This window comes from Phyllostomus hastatus, unplaced genomic scaffold (genome assembly GCF_019186645.2).
Source record: "Phyllostomus hastatus isolate PE091 unplaced genomic scaffold, TTU_PhHast_1.1 phas_scaffold_755, whole genome shotgun sequence".
NCBI lineage: Eukaryota > Metazoa > Chordata > Mammalia > Chiroptera > Phyllostomidae > Phyllostomus > Phyllostomus hastatus.
The window spans coordinates 5,388,067-5,407,432 of NW_025334039.1; the positions used below are offsets into that span (position 1 = coordinate 5,388,067).

Below are 19,366 nucleotides of genomic sequence, written 5' to 3' on the forward strand. Positions count from 1 at the left end.
GCCCTGCCACTGTTGGGGTCTAGTCCTGGTCCTGCCTTTAGCCTGCAGTGGTCTTCCCTGTTCTGGGCCTCAGTTTCCCCTTCTGTACAATGAAGCATCCTGTGGATCGAACACTTTGGGCTAGGCACCACGGCTTCCTGGAAAGCCTCGAAGCAAGAGTTAGGGTCCCTGTGTGCAGTCTCCATTTGGTTTTGAAGGTGACACCGACAATGAGCTGGCTCACTGGAGAGCAGTGGCGGGTTTTGCCTTCCCATAAGTCACGTGGCCAGTTTCCTGGCCTGTGAAGATGCCCCTGTGTGGCAGCCGTGACCGCCTGTCCAATCTCTTGAGGCACCGTGCTTTCTCGCTTGGTTCAGCTGCCCGGGCCCTCAGCCGTCTCAGCATGCGTGCCAACTCTTTCAGGCTAAGGGGCACAGAGGCCCACTCTCTGTGCTCACGCAGCTTCTGCCCATGGCCTGCCAGCTCGCTGTGGACATGGCCAGGGAAGTGCTTTGTCTGGCAAAGCTGGCAGCCTGCATGGAGGCGGCTGGCAGTGAGCTCTGGTGGAGCTGCGAGGGGTGGCAGGCCCGGTCCTCACTCCAGGGCGCTCCTGTTGCAGAGCATGGGGCGTGCACGCCCTCCTGTCTTGCTTCCATGTGCTCAGCTCCATTGGTTCTGGGCTCTTCTCTAACAAGGATTCGTTCTGTTTCCTCACTGTGCTCATCTGTGAGATGATTTTCTAAAAATAAAAGGCATCCATTCTGGGTTAATAAAGCCTCGAGTCTGTGCACAGGTCATACAGGAATTATAGTTACTCTTTTTTTAAATTTTTAAATTTTTATTTATTTATTTTTTAAGATTTTGTTTATTTACTTTCAGAGAGGGAAGGGAGGGAGAAAGAGAGAGAGAGAAACATCAATGTGCGGTTGCTGGGGGCCATGGCCTGCAACCCAGGCATGTGCCCTGACTAAGAATCGAACCTGCGACACTTAGGTTCACAGCCCGTGCTCAATCCACTGAGCTACGCCAGCCAGGGCATAACTACTCTTTATATGTACGCACACACAACCTTATACAGGGTCCTGCAGAAGTGCCACTGGGGAGTGTGGTTGGTAGGGTACGTGAATGTGTTGCACGAGATGGACAGCAATTTGAGCATTTCACCTAAAACATATGGTGTGCTTCAGTGTGATGTTATGTTACCGAGTTACATGCTTATGATTTTATAATAAAAGATTTGGTATAGACTACCAGCTCATAAAAAAGGGACGTTATTTGTGCCAGACCCTATATATATGTATGTATATATTATGTGTATGTATGTGTGTGAACATATGTATATGCATATGTATGTACATGTATAAATATATTACATGTGACACTCTACAGATGTTTGATTTCGCCACATCCTTTGTAGAGTTTAAATTCTGTGGTGAGTAATTTGCTGATTAAAATGTCAAAGCTCATTAAAACTAGGCTCACAAAACCGTCACCATCCCCACAAGTGCCGGGCCAGTCTCCCGGTGCCCCACTGACGCACCAGGAGGAGCATCAGCGTTGCTGCTCCCTGGCGGTGCAGGCCGTGTGCCGGGCGAGGACCCCACGCTGCAAGCTCAGGGCTGGGTCGGCGAGGCAGAGGCCCCGAGCTGGCGAGCGGGGCAGACGTGGTGAACAGAAGGGCCATGGCTCCCACATCAGAAGCAGATGGTTTGCTTGTTTGGTCTTTTTCTCTGGGTCCCACGGCTGCCCCGTGACCGTGAATTGCAGGGAGCCCACCTGTCCCCTGCGATCACGTGCGCCTCCGACTCTGGCTGAGCGTTTGTTTCTGTTCAGCCACAGGAGCCTTGTGGAGAGACGGGTGAGATTCCCATTGTCAGGTTGGGGGCAGTCGCCGTTTTCTGGGTGCCTTTTGCTCATAGTTCAGCTCAGCTAGAGAATTCTCTGCTTTTCCACCTGTTTGGGGGGCTCTACCTTTTTTTTTTTTTGCCTTTTACAGAAAACATTTTTTTCCTTAGATATGTTAAAAGATAATACAATATTAAGGAAGCCAATTTAAAATAAATTATAGTTTTACTGCCCTTGCACAAATTAAGAAAAATTTCCGTGTTAATTTCTTAATATATGCACATATTTTTGCATGCTTCCAAAACTGCTGTTTCTCTGTAACTGCCATTTTTATGTCGATGCATATATGTAATATATGTAAGAGATAGTCTGTATTAAGTATATGTTTATGTAGGTAATACATGTGTGTAATGGATACATACTGAGGTCTATCCAGAAAAAGTCCAGCCACTGTTAATATAATGAGAATGGTTTGTATGATGTAACCTGGCAGCCAAGGAGAGTGGACTGGAATGAACATGCTTGAACAACGACAACTTCACAGTACTAGTCAGTGGGAGTGAGCCATGTGTACTGTGTGGCTGTCGCAGTCAAAATGAGTGAGTAGAGCAATGAGTCTGCATCAAATTTTGCATTTAGCTTGAACGTCCTTCACAGAAACTATTCCGATGGTTGAGAAGGCTTTAGGGGACGATGCAGTGAGTGCAGCTGTGGGCAACTGGTGATTGGCAGCCTCATCACAACGACGTACCTGCTCATGCATTACGTCTCGTGCAGAATTTTTTGGTGAAACATCAAATCACCCAGGTGACTCAGCCCACCTTCAGCCCAGATTTGGTACCCTGAGACTTCTGGCTTTTCCAAAAACTAAAATCACTTTGAAACAGAAGAGATTTCAGACCATTGATGAGATTCAGGAAAATATGATGGGGCAGCTGATGGTGATTGGGAGAACTGTGTGAGGTCCCAAGGTGCCCATTTTGAAGGGGACTGAGGTATCATTGTCCTGTGTACAATGTTTCTTGTATCTTCCTCAGTAAATGTCTCTATTTTTCATATTACATGGCTGGATACTTTCTGGACAGACCTCGTATTTTATGTGGATATGTGTGTATTATGTTTTTACATAGCTTTTAACAGTACTTTCATATCTCTAGTTTAATAGTGACCTTGTTTAATACCTTCATAACATTCCATTTAACTTGTTAAACCATATTTCTCTTGTTGGACATTTCAAAACTATTTGGGTAAAGAAGGGAGGGTTGCAACTGGGAAATCTGAAAATGTATTTTTCATGCAAGTGCCTGTCTCTTAGACTTGGATAAAATTTCTCCAAGAAAAGCTGCCTGTTAAAAAATTCTCGTTACCTAGTGTCCCAGGTTCGATTCTCAGCCAGGGTACATGCCTGGGTTGCAGGCCATAACCCCTAGCAACCGCACATTGATGTTTCTCTCTCTCTCTCTCTATCTCCCTCCCTTCCCTCTCTAAAAATAAATAAATAAAATATATATAAAAAAACCTCCCTCATTAAAAAAAAGATGCTTCATGCTTAAAAAAAATTCAAAAAAAAATTCTAGTGAGTTTATTTGCCTCCAGAACATTCTCGATAATTAGCTGTGTCCTGCAGGTTCACAGAGATGCGGAGTCCCAGCTGGTGTTGCAGGAGTGGAAAAAGGAGAGGAAGGAGATGAGGTAAGCGCAGCCCACTGGGCACGTAGGGAGTCCGCCCCCTGTCTGCATGTGCTCAGCCCGCACACCACACCTGCCCGCGCACACTTCCAAACATCCTTTTTTAGCTCCCAGGTGTGACTGTGGCCGCCCCAGTGTCCAGAACCACCCACCTGCTGTCAGTGAGTGACAGGTGACATTTCCTTGAGGCAGCAGTGACCTCTCTCTCACCTCCTGCCCTTGCATTTGCTTCTGTTTTGAAAATCAAACAGGTGTGCTCTCCTTTCTCTCACCTAAACAGCCGCACACACCCTATCTCGGTGCCACGTGCCCTGCCAGGCCCTGCTGGATTTAAAAGCTGTGGGAGAAGGAGCCATTCCTTCCCACCCCTGCCTGCCTGTCTTTCCTGTTCAGGCAGCTGGGCAGCTGGAGGCCCACTTGTTGGTGATGCCACCTAACAGCGGGGCTCCTGGGTCAGCATTGGAGGCTGGCCCTGAGCCACAGTGCGTTTCTGGGGCTCTTCCAGCCCTGGTGCTTATTTGTCACCACGGCTGTGCCAGGAGTGTGCCCGGGCTCAGTGTCGTCATGTGCACATCCGCTCTCAGAAGAGCTTGCGGGGTGTGCATCTTGAGGGAACGGGGGTTCAAGGGGCCCTGGGCAGGCGCGCCTCGCTGAGAGGACACTGTGCACACGATCATTTCTGCTCTTGTGCCTGGCCTCCCCTGCCCCAGGCCCAGTGTCTCCAAGGTGTGGAAGGAGTGGTCACTGCCTGGGTTCTGGCCGCTGAGTAGGGCATGGAGCAGGGACAGAGCCCCTCCCTCGGGCTGCAGAAGCCGTGGAGGTGCTGGCTCCATCCTCCCCTCTCCCGGTCGGGGCCTGGGCTGTCGGGTGCTTGTTCTAACTTGGTTGTTACTCCAACATTGGGATAACAATGTTGGGTGAGGTGAGAGGGTGATGGGCAGATAGTGTGATTTGACTCTGGGCCCCTCGCCCCTGAAGGCCATACCATACCCGGGCGCTACACTCCAGGGACCTCGGATTATTAGATAAAGGGACCATTCCGCCCACCAGGGATTTTTGTTTTGACTTTGAGTTTCTAACAATTTCATATCTCAATGAGATTTTTTAGTAAAAGTTTAAATGCCACTTATGTCACTCCACCCACAGACCTGAGTTCTTTTACTTCTCTGTTTCTTGATCGTCAGCATCTACTGCCATTGTGTGATGACACAGCTGCTCCCAGCTAGTGGCTTTTGTCACACAGGTGCATGAATGATGATGTGTTTTGCTGGGTTTGTAAATGATTCACAGGCATGCGTTTTTTAGCCACTTTGCTGGAATATTCTGTGTCCAGGAGTCCTAGCCATCAGATGGCACGCATAATCTGTGTGCATGTGATGGGGTTTGATTTACACACAGATACACGTGTACACACCTGCAGGGGCCTCGAGTCCGGGGTGCAGTGCACAGCCTTGCAGAATGCTTGTCATCCGGGCTCCACGGAGGCTGTGCGGTGTTGGAGGCCGAGTAATGTGTGGTGGAGGTTTATCTACGTCACTATAAAAGAATCCTTCATTTCTCAGCTATCAAAGTGCTTTACAGTTCACAATATCTCTTATTTTTTTTGCCTTACTTAGTTTTCACTGTAACCTTACAGATAGGGGGTCTTGATCCCGGTCTGTAGATGAGGGAGGTTTGGAGACTGTGTGAACACCCCTGCCTCTCTCTGTACTTTCAGAAGCAGCTCCTGCTTCTCTGGTTGTTTGGAAGTGTGGTGTGCGGACTTAGAGGGGCACGCACGTAGAACTGGAGCCTCAAACTGTACTCTCTGAGGGCTCCGTGGGCAGTGGGACCACTCATTTGGTTGGATGGATGGATGTACAGATGGTTTTTCTGATGAGAAGTTGAGGCTGCTTCTAGGCTAATGTCTCTCCCCAAATGAGTCCTACAAAAATGGAAAAGCGATGTTAGTGTCAGTGACTTTGACCAAACAGACTGTGTTGAGTCACTCTTTGCCATGCCCCTGTTTTCTCGACCCTTCAGAGAGATGACCAAAAGTTTCTTCAACGCCCAGTTCGGAAGCTTGTTCCGCACAGACCAGAACCCGACCTACTTCCTGAGGCGGCTGTCGCGGTTCGCCGACATCTACATGGCGTCTCTAAGCTGCCTGTTGAACTACGATGTCAGCCACACGTTCTACCCCAGGAGGACTCCGCTGCAGCACGAGCTCCCCGCGTGGTCCGAGGGGCCCCACGCCTGCCGCCTGCCCCTCCTGCAGGAGGCCCAGGCCAAGTAACCCGGCGCTCACCTGCAGACACAGCCAGAAACGGCCCCGGCCCCAGCTTGGGCGGACACCACGGGGCTGACTTTGCGTGGATATGAGTGTTGCTTTCGGAAAAGACACTGATACGCCTTTTGATATTTATTTCATATCTCCTGGAGAATACTGCCCAGGTTGTTGAGACAGAAGATAGCGCACCGGTCCCACCTTCCGGCACGCGTCGGGCTGAATGGCGAGTGGCGCACGGAAGCTCTGCGATCAGTCTTCTTGTTGGCCGAGGCGCTGTAACTGGTGCAGTTGTCCAGGGACAGGTGAGGCGTCTCGATGCCATCTCCGCATTCCCGCAGGTGAAGTTTCAAACCTCTTCCTGACCCTGCCCTGGACAACACACTGAACACTCGCAGGCAGTGTGCTGTGGGGATGGAGTGGCACAGGGGCACGCAGCGGTAAACTGCCCGTGGAAAGCCAGTGATTTAGTGAGCTCTGCAGCAGCAAACACGGCGGTGCATTAGCAGAGGCGATCGCCACGCAGCAGCCGGTCCCCCAGCCTTGTGGTCGCACGGCTTTGGCGTTCTGGTGCATCACTTGGAAGAGAAAAGAACAAGAGAAGGGACAAGTCCTTAGGGATCGTCCTCAGTATCCGCTTCCTGTGTCCTGACGCATGCTGGGGAAGGACAGATGGTGCCACAAGTGATGGGCGGGTTCGCTCTTTTTCCCAGAGAAGGACAGAGGAGCTTCTGGCTACATTTCCGGCTGGCAGAACAGAGCAGACTCGGGAGACAAAGGCTGTGAGCAACAAGCAGGCCAGAGCCGATGCTTGGCGGTGGGTGCCCTGAAAATGCCACCCGTGTGTTGTTGATGTGCTCATTGGAGGACAGAAAATGAAACAGAAAGAAAAAAACCCTTGTAATGAAACGCCGTGCCAGGCCCCTCCCTGGGTTGTGTCGGCATTTCCAGAAACTGCCCTTTTCTGGGGGCTGCGAACCTGGCCCCCTCGCTCGTGTCTTGTCGGGGAGACATGGGCCTGCGTGCAGCCCTCGCCGCTTGGCCACCTCCCGCCCGCTGCTCTCCCAGCTTCCTTTCCCGCCCTGTTCAAGCGGCTCTTTGGGGGTCGGGGGGGGGGGCGGGGTTCTGCAGGTGTCTGTGTAAGCTGGGGGACGATAAAGGGCATTGAATCTAAGAGAAAAGCGTTAGAAATGACTTAGCTAACGGAGTATTTCTCACATGTGTCTAAGGACAATGCAAGTGACCTCCATTCTTAGACCTGAAGCGTGGCAGGTACAGGAAGGAGGCTTGTGGAGAGTGCTTGCTGACTGAGCATTTTTAGCTCAGTAATAAGTGTATCTCTTGGAACCAGCTCTTGACACAGTGCTAGCTTGGCATCCCGTGGGCTGCCCGCAGAAGGCAGGTATTAAACGAGTTCTGTAGCATGCTCTGTGATGCCGCCTGGTGTAATGGGGTTTTACTTGTGATGTTCTCTTGTATTTAACTACACTGCTGAAGGTGGCCACATAGACGCAGTAGGCCCAATCAGTTGGGCCCCTTCTTTTCTGCTAAGTTTTGTTGCAAACACAGTGGTCCGTTCCTTTTCTGGGAAGGAACAGGCTTTTGTTTACTGTTGGTTAGCTCCTAGGTGGTTTAAGCATTAGAGTTCATTGGAGACTGGCATTTATGGGGTGCAGGTGGGTGCCCAGAACTGCTCAGTGTTGGGGTCCTTGGAAGGACACGCTGGTGCTCTCGGCTTCTGCTTTGGAGATGTTGAGTGAGGAAGCAGTGATTTTTTAAAAAAATTTCTTAGTTCTTATCTAATTGGATATTCACTGGATGTCTCCTAGCTGCCAGTTACAGGGTATTTCATTTATTTTGTTTACTCGAGAATGAAGTAGACTGTTTTTAAAACCTGATTTCATGGGGGCCCAGGTGAGGTGCGGCAGGCCTCGGGGGGAAGAAACACATTTTCTGGGTATGAATAATGAATTTTGCAGTTTATTACTAGTTAAGTTGCGCCTGTGGGCCACCGAACGGGCCAGTACTGCGATCTGCCATGTGCGCCTGTCTCGGCAGGGCCCCAGAAGGCGTGCCTGGCAGGCAGCAGACCTGCGCCCGGGCCTGCAGCTCAGGCCGGGCAGCCGCCTCCGCATGAAGGGCGGTCCGTGCTCTGTCATTGTCAGGACTCCACGGGGACTCACCGCGCTGCCCCGGGCATTGTGTTCCTTCCAGTTCCTTCTCTCGGGCACCGCCTGGTGAGCAAGGCTGTTGGTGCACGGGAAGTGAGTCTGTTTTCCACCCTTCAAAATAGCAATGGGGAAAGCGACCGGAATAAAATTAGTTTGCACATTTAAAAATATTTTACATTTTTAGCATTGGCTAGACGGATTTTCTCAGAATCACGGGAACAAAAATTTATAGTCCAAGGCAGACCGTGCCAGCCAGACGCAGGGCGCGCGGTGCCTGCAGCGGGTCGTCTTGGGAGAGACCTGCCCAGCCAGTTTGCCGGAGTTGCTTCTGTAGATGAAACTTTGCTTTTTAAGTATTTTAGGATCTTGGCTTAGAGCTCCCATGTGTCCTCCTGACATCGTCTCTCTCTCTCTCTCTTTAAATGCTCTTTTGCTGCTGTTGCCATCATTGCCATGTAACATCAACCACCTGTTGCTGATGCGGGGCCCATCTCAGACTAAATTACTAGTTGCTTTGAATGCATTGGCCCTCTTCATTATTGCAAAGGAGAAATGGAAAGCAGTCTCTCCACCTAGCTAATTTGGCTTTGGATGAACTAAATGGGTTTTCCTCCCTGAAGGCCTTTGAATCAACAGAGAGCTGGGCTCAGTGTTGGAACTGAATTCCACTACGCCGAACACGTGGTTGCTGCCAAAGACCCACTTGGGGGCTCTTGTCTAGAATGCTCTAAGAGTAAATTTGGCCAGAGGCAGGGTTCCTTGATTGCTCTATTCAACCATGAGGGAGCCTCTGCGCTGCCCTCTTATTATCAATTTCCTCTTGTACCAATTTTCTTGTTTATTTTCTCTTTTATTTGCCTTAGCATTTGGGAGCTTGGCTCCAAGGTCAGTTAACCTCTCATATCCTAGTGGCTTAAGGAAAGGAAAGGGAGTTAAGTTTCTTTGATGCGGGGTGGGGGTGGGGGTGTCCATGAATTTTTCCTGTACAGGGCCAGATAGTAAGTATTTTCGGCTTTGCAGGCCATGTTCTGTCCCCACTACTGTAGGAGTGGACACAGCTGCGTTTCATTACAGCTTGATTTATAAAAGCAGGCCGCAGGCTGCATTTGGCCCTTGGGTCGTAGTTTGCCACCCCTACTCTAACGGCAAAAAAGCGTGTCCATGAACAGCCTAATTGTGGGGCAGACAGTAGGGAGGAGTTCCCTGGGTGAGTGCCCCATGTTCCCCTGGGAGCTACTCTCCGGGCGTAGTTACTTACACGGCCAGTGTGCGATGGAGCTGCTGGGCTCGGGCACCAGTTGAATATACCTCTTATTTTAGTTGTTTGTGACCGTGCTCATCACAGGTGATGGGCTTGGCTGCTCAGATGACCCTCAGGACCGAAGGACTGAGTCCCCCAGCTGCTGGGTACTCTGGCAGCCCTCTGGGGGCATGTCCTGATGAAAAGCCCTGCCTCCACCGGTCAAGGTCAGTCTGCCTCCTCTGAGCGGCTCCCTTCCCTTCTTCACCTCCCTTCCCTTCCCAGGTGTGGACCCCCAGAACACACCCTGTAAACTTGCATGTGCATCTGCATCCCAGCAGCGCCCACTTTCCGGGGGACCCCCCGCCCCGCCGCAGCGCTCCTGTGCTTTTCCAGGGCTGCGGGAGTGAAGTCGGACTTGGGAAACTGTTTTCTCACCGTGTGGCAGGATGACAGATGGTGCCTGCGGGAGAGCAGGCGCCACAAATGTGAACTAGGTAGACCTCCTATTTATTCTGAATGTGTGTTTGCTATTTATTTGAAATGCTGATTTTGTTATATGATATTGAATTTACTGCCAAATAAAAGAGTATTGTCTCATCCAGTTCATTGTAAGTCATTCGTTTTTGTGTGCTTACGTTGGTGGCAAAGCCATAACAAATTCCAATATAACCAGAAAGGACCATCCCTGTGGGAGGGGGAAGTTAGGGTTCAGTGCCCACCCCTCATCCCTTCCCGCCCAGCAAAGCACACTCGCACGTTTTCAGAGCTCGAAGACAGAGAAGTTAAGCCACAGACAGAAAATCGGTGTGAGCTTGGCTGTAGGCGCCCTCCCTGGAATTTCTTTTCTCCCACAGACAGTTCCCTCCTTGAGAATGGGTGAAGATCGTGGCCCACATGTTTGTCTGCCATTAAATTACCGGGACAGCTGGAAATTGGACGCAGTGTTCTAAGGGAAGAAAATACTGAATAATACAGAATTAGGAGCGAGTGCTATGAAGTCAGATCACTACTGGGTTTTGGATACATTTAAATATTTTTGAAGAGGTTTTTTTTTTTTAACACCTGTTTAAACATGTGTGTTTGTATTTGAACACCTTGGTATCCTTGACCTCTCACTCTGCCAGGACCTTACTCGCATTCCCTTCTGCATGCATAGCCTGCTCTTTTCCTTCCAGTCACTTGCCTTTGGGTGCCTGGGCTGGTGGTATTGGCGGACCCACCGCAAAGCTGTGCCACGTTCTTGCTGGGGAGCGACTTCCTGGAAAGGTGGTTTCCCTCCCACCATGGCGTGTCCTCCTAGAGGAGATGGTAGGCTCTTCCTTTGCCTGGAACTGGGACTTCTTCCCTCTGCTGGAGCTGTGGAAAGCTTACAAGACACTCTGGCGTTTCTGGAACTTTGGACTTGACACAGCAAAAACATAGCAAAACCCCCCGATGATGTGGGACAAGCTATGCGGGCTGTGAGGGCCACAGAGAGGAGTTGGAGAGCCGCCCTGCCCAGCCCGGCCTTGCATTTCTGCACCCCCGCAGAGATTCCCATGCCCGGCCAGTGCTACCCTCACCCCGGGGCAGTTTGGAAATGTGCGGTGGGTGGGTCGGAGGGTGTTTGGTTGTCACAGTCATGGGAGGGGGGCACTGTGCGGGCAGGAACCTGGTGTCGTGGGCATTCTGCTCAGCGTGGAGAGTCCTGCACATCACTGCTAAAATCCAGAGCGTTTTCATCACAGAAAAATACATCCCACACCTCGTGGCGGCTAACTCCATTCTGCCCTGCTCCAGTCCCTGGAAACTGAGAATCAACCTTCTGTCTCTGAACTTGCCTATTCTGGAAATTGCATGTGCATGGAATTGTGCCATAGGTGGTCTAGTGTGTTCTGGGTTCACCCATGGTGTTGCATGTTTCAGCACTTAGGTCCCTTAAGTGCTCTTTAGGTCCCTTTTCGGGTGGAATGGCATTTCATTCTTGGACATACACAATGTGGTTGTCCATTCATCAGCTGATGGGCATTTGCATTGCTTCTATTTTTTTGTGCTATTGGGAATGATGCTATTCTGAACATTTTATATTTATATATATATGTGGACATGTTTTCGTCTCTCGTGGGTATATATGTACCTTGGAGTGAAGTTTCTGGCTCACATGGTATCTCTGTGTTTAACTTTCAGAGGAACTGCCAAATTTTCTGCAGTGTGGTACCCTGTTTGGGCTGGACAGCCCCCCAGCAGGGGATGAGGGCTGCGGTCCCTTCACACCCTCGCGGCACTCATCATTGTCTGCTTGCAGCCATCCTAGTGGTTGGGGATTGGTGTCATTGTGGTTTATTGTGTCTTCTTAACACACACACAGACAAAACAGAATTAAGAAGAGTTGAGAGGCAGAGATTGGCTGCTGAAAAGACCCAAATTAGGGCCAGTAAGTGGATTTTACCTTCAAAGCTTGACTCCTTCAGTGGCAAAGAGCATTTTTGTTTGTTTCCCAAAACACTAGATTTGTTCCATGGGCTTTATTTCTGTTCCATAAACATTTATTGAGCACATTGCATGGGCCAGACACCGTGCTAAGGGCTGAGATACAAGATGAATGAGGCAGGTGCCTGCCTTTGGGAGCTTACAATCTAATAGGTAAGTAAGACAAGGGCACAGTTACTATCGAGTTGGGTAGAAGGTAGGAGGAGCATCTAAGGGCACACAGGAAGGACAGCCGAAGGTCAGAGGAGGGAGAAGTCCCCTGAGCTGGTGAATGGTGGATCTCACAGGGTCCCTTGCCCACAGAAACAAAACAGTCCCCCAGATGGAGCGAAGAGATGAGGTACGGCGTGAGTGCTTCATGGACTTCAGAAGGCTAAAGGACTTTCCGGTCCCCGGAGGCAGTGGGGGCCGAGGATTCACAGTTGACGGCCTCTGCGAGGAGGAGGAGGCTGCTGGAGCCCTGGTGGCAGGAGCGGGGCTGGGCCCTCACAGCGCCCCCAGGGGGTCACTGCCCTCCAGCTGCTGGTCTCCGGGGGAGTCCTGCGGAAGAGAGGTCTGTGAACACGCTGGAGGGCCCAGGGCCTTCCCGGGCTGAGCATCTCCTTTGGCCACGGGTCTGAGACCCAGATGGGGTCAGGACACACTACCCCCAAATAGGACACCTTGGCATATTCAATGTCTTAAGCTGAAAGAATTGTTTAAAATATGGCAGCAGTAGGGAGGTCATTCTGACCTCCTCCCCTAATGTCCCCAACACAGGTCATAAAACTTCCATGTGAAGGTCCCCTCCTTGCCCCAGGAGGGAAGAAGACACCCTTACCACCGGAGATGAGGAATGTGGGGCCAGAAAACCTGTACAAACCAGCCTTGTTCAACCAGCCTTGTTCAACCACCCCTATCTCCCTAGTTAGGTCTTCGCCATGTACTACCCGGGCCCAAACCTCCTTGTCTTACCAATTCTTCACAAACGTATTGTTTCTTTATTTAAAAGGCATAAAAGCTTCCTGCTCTGGTCACTTCTTTGGGTCTTCATTCTCTTGGGAAGCCTCTCATTTACATGTAAACACTCAATAAAATGATGATATGCTTTTCTCCCATGAATCTGTCTATGTCGGTTTACTTTTCAGACCCAGCCAGGGTCTCTGAAAGGGAAAACGCTTCCCTCCTCTGGAGCCTAAAATACGACTCTCCTCCAAGAGCCCGTGCACACACGTGGTGGGAACGCTCACGCCTCGTGTTGGGAGGCCAGATGGTCTGGTGGTTAGGGGCCCCGCTCTGGGGTCAGCTGCTGCTGTTGGAAGCTTGCTTGTGTGCCCTGGACAGATTACTTACACTCAGCTGTAGTTCCCTCACCTATAAAAAGTCGTAATAGGTGTGAGGATTGAATCAGATACTACATTAAGAAAGGTGTAAGCACCCCACAAATGGTGGCTATTCCTGTGATTACCATAAGACTCCTTTTAGGTTGAAAATGCATCTTCAGCCAGGGGTGGTCCTTGGGCATCTGAGAGAGTTAGTCATAAACGCTACTCCCAAGGCCGCTGCCGAAGCTTCCCGCTGGCTTTCTCTCTGACGAGCACTGGAACTTTGTTAATTAGCATAAAGCACGTGTTTGAGATGTGTGGGTTGGCTACAGATACAAAAGGCATGAGATTCTAGCACGTCTCTTTTGGGATGGCGCCCTTGGCGTAGGATTCCTGTTACTGGAACATTTTTGCCACCTGGGCTCCTCAGAAGGTCTAGATGAATCCTGCATCTAGGATACTCTCTCACCTGCCTCAGGTGCATCTAATGCACAGTGCTGACGGAGCCCTTAGCTGAGAAGGCATGGAGCATGGTGAGCAGGATGGGTGACTTTTCCTCTGCTGTTTAAGTGAGGCTGATTTCAGCGTCATGCTTGCAGAAATAAAATATTAATACATGCAACCTAGCTGGGCTTACCCTTGCAATTTAGACTAGAAAGGCTCACATGGGTCTGGTTAAAAAACAAAACAGGATTTATGACGTAGTTACTTTCCAATCTGTCACAACCACAGCGCCACAGGCACTCGGAGCCACAGGTCTGCATGTTTGGCTCGCTGCCGACAAGTGACGTCTATGGCGCTATACGAGTTTAAAATGGTGCAATAAAATACCAAATATACTTTTGTAATGTTCCAATGCAGCTTACAAAAATTCAGCAACCATAATATAGTCTGTGGGGCAAGGGACAGCATACATCTGCGCAAGAAACAATTACAGCAACTCTCTGGGCTTGGTTACTATTGCAGGAAGGTTCTAGTCGCACACAAGCCAAGTATTTCCTGAGACCTGAGTGAGGACGTCAGCTCGGTCTGCTGAGGTACAAAAGGGCGGTTGGCACATGAGCTGCCAGCTTCTCTTGTGTTTATATAGAAGGAAGAATTAACTTTTATCCCTAGCTTCTCGGTCCAGACCTGGAGATACAAGCAGGGTGCACTTTCCACATTCAGTGTGCCTGGGGTCCCTGCCATGGGGTCCCCCCCAGGTTGAAGTCAGTGGAAGCCCCATCTAAGCTCAAGGATCACTAGCTCCAGAAACAAACGGTCCTCTTCTGGAAAGCCAGGGCAGAGCGTGCTCCCCTGCATGTGAAAGACCTCACCAACGGAACGCAGCTTCAAAGGCCGGAAGCTGCTCTGACAACAGGCCATGTAAATATACGTTTAATGCATAACCAAGGAAACATACATTTCAGAGGCTTTGTGTCCTATTTCCCAGCAGCAACCTCACAAATATTTGCAGCAGAATTTAGCTCATTCCTTCTCCTGGTGACATGTCACCTGATCATGAGGTTGGCGTGGGGCAACCTCTGGTCTCCCCTGCTTCCAACTGCTGGGGCTTCTGCCTCCCACCCAGAGGAACCAGGGAGCACCGAACAACCACATGGCTTCCCTCTGCTCGCAACACTGGCGTGTGGGCTTGTTGCCCCAGACACGTCCTAGAGGTGAGCTTTTCTCGGTGTGAAGCTTTCCACGGAGGGTTGCTGACAGACATCGCTCCCCTGTGCCCCAGGGGAGCCTGTTCCTAGATAAATAATGCAAACTCACCAGGAAGGGGTCGTAGGAAGGCTCTGGGGGAGCCGAGGTCGTGCTCTCATACAGGGGATTCGAGATATTCTCGGGCGGCTGCTTGCCGAGCGCTGTGACATCAATGTCCTCTTCTGACTGTTTGGAAAGACCAGCACCAGGGCTGAGAGCCAGGATGTCCCCGGGCGGGAACTTCTCCTTCCCAGCAGGCAGGTAAAGCAAGCCTCGCCCCTACCTCCACCTCCATTATAGTACTTTAATAGAGATCTGATTTACACAGAGGGACATACACCAATCTTAAAGTGTTCAGCTCAGTGATTTCTTAATATGCCCACCCAGGTGTGACCACCACCCAGATCAGCATATCGGGCATTTCCACCCCCCACCCCCCACCCCCCAGTGTGCAATCCCACCCAGCGTAATGGCTGTTCTGACTTCCATCACCCCAGAGTGGGTTTGCCAGCCCTTGAGCTTAATTTAAAAGAATTCATCAAGTGTGTACACCTGTGTTTAAATCGTGGGTTTTTTTTTCTTTGAGCTTTGCCCCTGGCATTTACACTTAGGCAGGTTATCCGCTAGAACACAGGTGGCAAACACAATGCCCGTGGGCCGAATCCTGCCCTCCACCTTGTTTTATCTGGTCTGGCACCTTGCTTCTACCTGGCGGCAGCGCTGAGCTCTTGCTTAACTGTTAAGGAGTATTTACATGTATACAGTCCTCAAATGACATTCGGCCCTTTGAAGGCAACTGTGAGGCTGATGTGACACCCCTGCCCCCCCCACCCCGCCTGGTGAAAATGAGTTTGACACCTCTGTGCCAGCAGGAAGTGGACTGCTTGGGGGCTCTGCTCAGTCTTTGCTGGGTGTGTCTGGAGGAGGCGGCCAGCCGAGAGGAGAGGCCAGGGAGGGGTGGGAAGCTCATAAGGGAGGGTGCTCAGCCACATGGTGGCTGCCGAACCTGGTCCCAGGGTCACTCCACGGTCAGCCAACACCTGCTGACCTAGACGTGGGCTCAACAGTTCAAACAGGGCAAAGTGCATTTCACGGCTGCCCCAGGAGGCCCCATGGTGCAGGTCCCTGACCCTGTCCCCCACCTCACACTCAGCCTTGAAGCCCAAGCCGTCATGGTGGGCGTCTGTCTCGTGAATCCCCCAAGACGAGCACACCTCCTGGCTCCGGGGAATTTGCCTCCAGGCCAGACCCCTGGCAGAGAGGCTGGAGGATCTGTGCTATTGGCGGCCCCACCGCCCTCCTGAGCAAACTCTGTCTCAGCCAGGAAGAGGGGCTCCAGGCTGCCGCTGCTGCTGCTCTTAGGGGCAGAGACCCCACCGTGGAGGCAGGAGGTGTGTGCCAAGCACCCGCTGCTTCTCTTGGAAGCCTGCTGGGCGTGCTCTTGGAAGCCGCCAGTCAGCTGACATAGCCCAGAGCCAGGGGCTGGGTTGTGGAGAGGACCCCCATCACCATGTTCCCGTGGTTTCTCCTTCCTACCTCAAAATGCTGGAAGCCCATTGTTCTCCGGTTGAGTCGGAAGTAAGAGTATGCACCCAGAGCGATGGCTCCGATGACCAGCAGGATGGCGAAGAATATCCCCGTTCCCAAGCCGGTGTGGGCTGCAGTCTGAACACAGAGAGGGGAGTGGGTGGTGTGCTTTCTAGAGCCCATCCCCTTCTTGCTGGCCTGGGCATCTTGGAGCAAGTTGGAATAAAACTAATGATCAAATAGTTAACATGTGTCTTCCCTTACTACTGCCAGAGCCTGTTCTACCACTCCCTTGCATGAAATAATCCATTTAAATATATGGTAGCCCAAAGAAATAGGGACAATCATTATCGTTTCCATTTTACATGGGGAAACTGAGGCACAGACAGGTTAAGCACTTGCCCAGTATCATAACAACCAGTGAGTGGTAGAGCTGGGCTTTGAAGCCGGCTTGGCTATGGAGCTGCTGAGCTTAACTATGCTGCCGTGGAACTTCCCGGCGTCCCGCTGTGCTCCCCTTCCCTCACACTTCGGAACAAGGTTAGGATGCTAACAACATCAACCACCCAGCTCTTACAGAGCATGGACTATGTGCCAGGGACTGTCCTAGCTATTTTGCATTAACTCATAGTCCTCCCCAGAACCCAGGGAGGAAGGCATTAGGACCCTCACTTTGCAGGCAAGAACAATGGGGCTCAGAGATGTTGTGGGACTTGTCCACGAGCACACAGTTATGAAGTGGAGGGGCTCAGGGTTTCTCATTTCCCTTCCAGTGGTTTCTGCATTGGCCCACCCTGTCCCTTTCATTCGACAAATATTAAAGGTGCCAGGTGTTGTGTTGGGAATACGCAGATATTGGGCTGGGCTGAACCAGGGCCAGGTGTCCCCGAGGCCAGCTGCCATGACTTGGGGAGGCTCTCCTAGTCTCCAGGGGAGTCGTGTGCAGGGCTTCCAGCACGAGTTTCCCCTTTGGAGAGTGGACACTGGGCTCTTCCTGGCCCCCCTCCAGGAACCCTGGATACTCACCATTGGGGCAGGCGGTGCTTTTAAAGGTCCCGAAATGACATGAATGATCCCATTGGAAGCAAAGATGTCCCATTGCAGAATGGTTCTTCCGTCAACAAACCTGGTCCCCTAGGGAAATGAGAAGGGGGCTGACGGAGATTGGCGGTCACCTGGCTCTTTCTCCCCACGTGGTGGTCCTTCCTTCCCACAGAGGGAAGTTGTTCATTTTGCCTGAGATCTCGGAGCCTGGGTTTCAGGCCTGTGTTCACCAATGGGCAGCCCAGGACTCTGCTCCCCAGCAGGACTCAGCCCAGAGCACATTAGTTGCCCCTGTGCAACCAGCTTGATCCAAGAGCTGTGGAGAACCTAAGGGGTCACCTGTGCAGCCCACTTGCAGATGGGTGAGGGTTCAGGAGGCAAATGGTTTGCCCAAGATCGCCCAGGTAGTAAGTGGCAAGGCCCTTGCCTCTTGCCTCCAGATCCATTGCTCTGAACCTCACACCACACTGGAGAAGAGTAGGTTTTAAGGGACCGAATCCCTAGCTGATCAAAGTGTGATCTGCTGGCTTGTGGTGAGGGTGGCCCCCTGAGAGGTCACTGGACATGCACAACCTGAGGCCCCACACTCCATCTGCCGAATCACAACCCAAATTTTAACACACCTGCAGGTGATTTCAATGCCTGTTAAAGTGCGAGAAGCACTGGTCTAAACTACCGATCTTCAACAACTAGAAATCTTTTATTTCGTAAAAATAAAAAATACTTATTTAACATTTGCTACATGTCAGGCACTATTCTAACACATCAGAGGCCCTGAGTCACCGAGTCCCGGCCAAAGCATACTCTATGCTGTGATCTGACATCACGGTTGTCATGGTCATCACTACCACCGCCACCACCACCATCAGCAGCAAAATAAGCACCACCAGCAACATAACCATTAATATCACCAGCACCACCACCATCATCGACATCATCAACACATCCCATCATCCCCCTTTTCAGAGGAGGAGATTGGGTTGCAGAGAAGTTGGATGGCTTGTCTAAGTTCCTAAAACTAGTAAGTGGCAGAAGTAGTTTTCATTGCAGGATTACTTGACTGCAAGGCTCAGAAGTTAACACTTGGGATAGGCTGGCAAACTGACAGAAACAAAGGCGGTGGCCAGACAGCTTTCAAGTGGCTGCATCTGTAGTTCCTCGTTAGTTACTGGCTTCTGAGGCTGGAGGTCACCAACGGCTCATTTCCCAGTGGGTAGGGGCGGTCTCACAGTCAGTGTGGTGTGCTATGGTGTGCAGCGAATACCATCCCCTCCCTGCAGGTTTACAGTATACTTTCCCGTTAGAATAGCTATCATCTATAAGCACCTACTGTATGCTAGGAGCTTTGCATGTATTATCTCCAGTCCTTCTAATAAGCCCAGAAGACTTTTCATACCAGTTGGCTCTGGTTCTGGCTGGAGGTGATGAGCAGATGGCTTCCCAGCCTAGTTTGCAGCATGGTACCGTTGACGAGGTCGTTGTAAAAGAAGATGTTGACATTGGTGAAGTGGTGCTCGATGTCCCGCCCGGACAGCTTCTAAGAGGAAAGAAGCAACACAACAATGGCCTTGAAAGGCCTAGCAATATTTTTTCTTTCTAATGATAAGGATGACATAGAAAAAAACCATCACTTCTCATGGTTGTGGATCATTGGCCTTCTGTGGTGACCAGGGAAGGGCAGGTTTATCTCCGGCTTTGGGCTGTCTGGGCTCTGCCAGAGGTTCCCCTCCAGCTAGGTCCCAGGATGTGGCACTGAGAGTCAGCCTTATGATCGAAGCAGGGCTTCCCAGTGGTGTCCTGGGAAGAGTGGGTCTTGAGCGGGTATCAAATGGGCAGAGGTGTTGTTCCACTTGGCCCTGGGGGCTGAGAAGGGCCCAGGGCTGTCAGAGCTTGCAGGACAACCATCTGGGAGAGGGCTGAGTACACGTTGCCAACCCCTCTGAGTGCCATGTGTGATGATGACGACGTTTGGGATGGCGGATTGGTTGCATCAATGGCTCTCATTCTCCACCCCTTCCTGTGTCCTTGCCCTCTGCCAAGTAACTCTGAGGGTCTCCCACTCTGGCTTTGGGCTCATCTGTGTGACTTGATTGGGCCAGTGGTATCTTAGCAAATGTGACCAGATAGGGGCTTGAAA

General features: G+C 51.1%; 2 protein-coding genes across 2 annotated transcripts in view; one reads left to right on the top strand and one right to left on the bottom strand.

Annotated features, from left to right (window-relative positions):
- Positions 1 to 9,794, top strand: part of NT5DC3 (5'-nucleotidase domain containing 3) — a 45,732-nt gene extending 35,938 nt beyond the window's left edge. The window contains exons 13-14 of the mRNA XM_045826494.1: positions 3,452 to 3,516; positions 5,536 to 9,794. Coding sequence (XP_045682450.1) covers positions 3,452 to 3,516; positions 5,536 to 5,788 — 318 coding nt within the window. The 3' untranslated portion in view covers positions 5,789 to 9,794. The remainder of the gene's footprint in view (positions 1 to 3,451; positions 3,517 to 5,535) is intronic.
- Positions 9,795 to 11,596: 1,802 nt separating this feature from the next.
- Positions 11,597 to 19,366, bottom strand: part of STAB2 (stabilin 2) — a 126,364-nt gene continuing 118,594 nt past the window's right edge. Inside the window, exons 65-69 of the mRNA XM_045826606.1 lie at positions 18,626 to 18,766; positions 17,212 to 17,319; positions 16,195 to 16,323; positions 14,728 to 14,844; positions 11,597 to 12,202 (exon numbers count right to left, since the gene is read on the bottom strand). Coding sequence (XP_045682562.1) covers positions 12,149 to 12,202; positions 14,728 to 14,844; positions 16,195 to 16,323; positions 17,212 to 17,319; positions 18,626 to 18,766 — 549 coding nt within the window. The 3' untranslated portion in view covers positions 11,597 to 12,148. The remainder of the gene's footprint in view (positions 12,203 to 14,727; positions 14,845 to 16,194; positions 16,324 to 17,211; positions 17,320 to 18,625; positions 18,767 to 19,366) is intronic.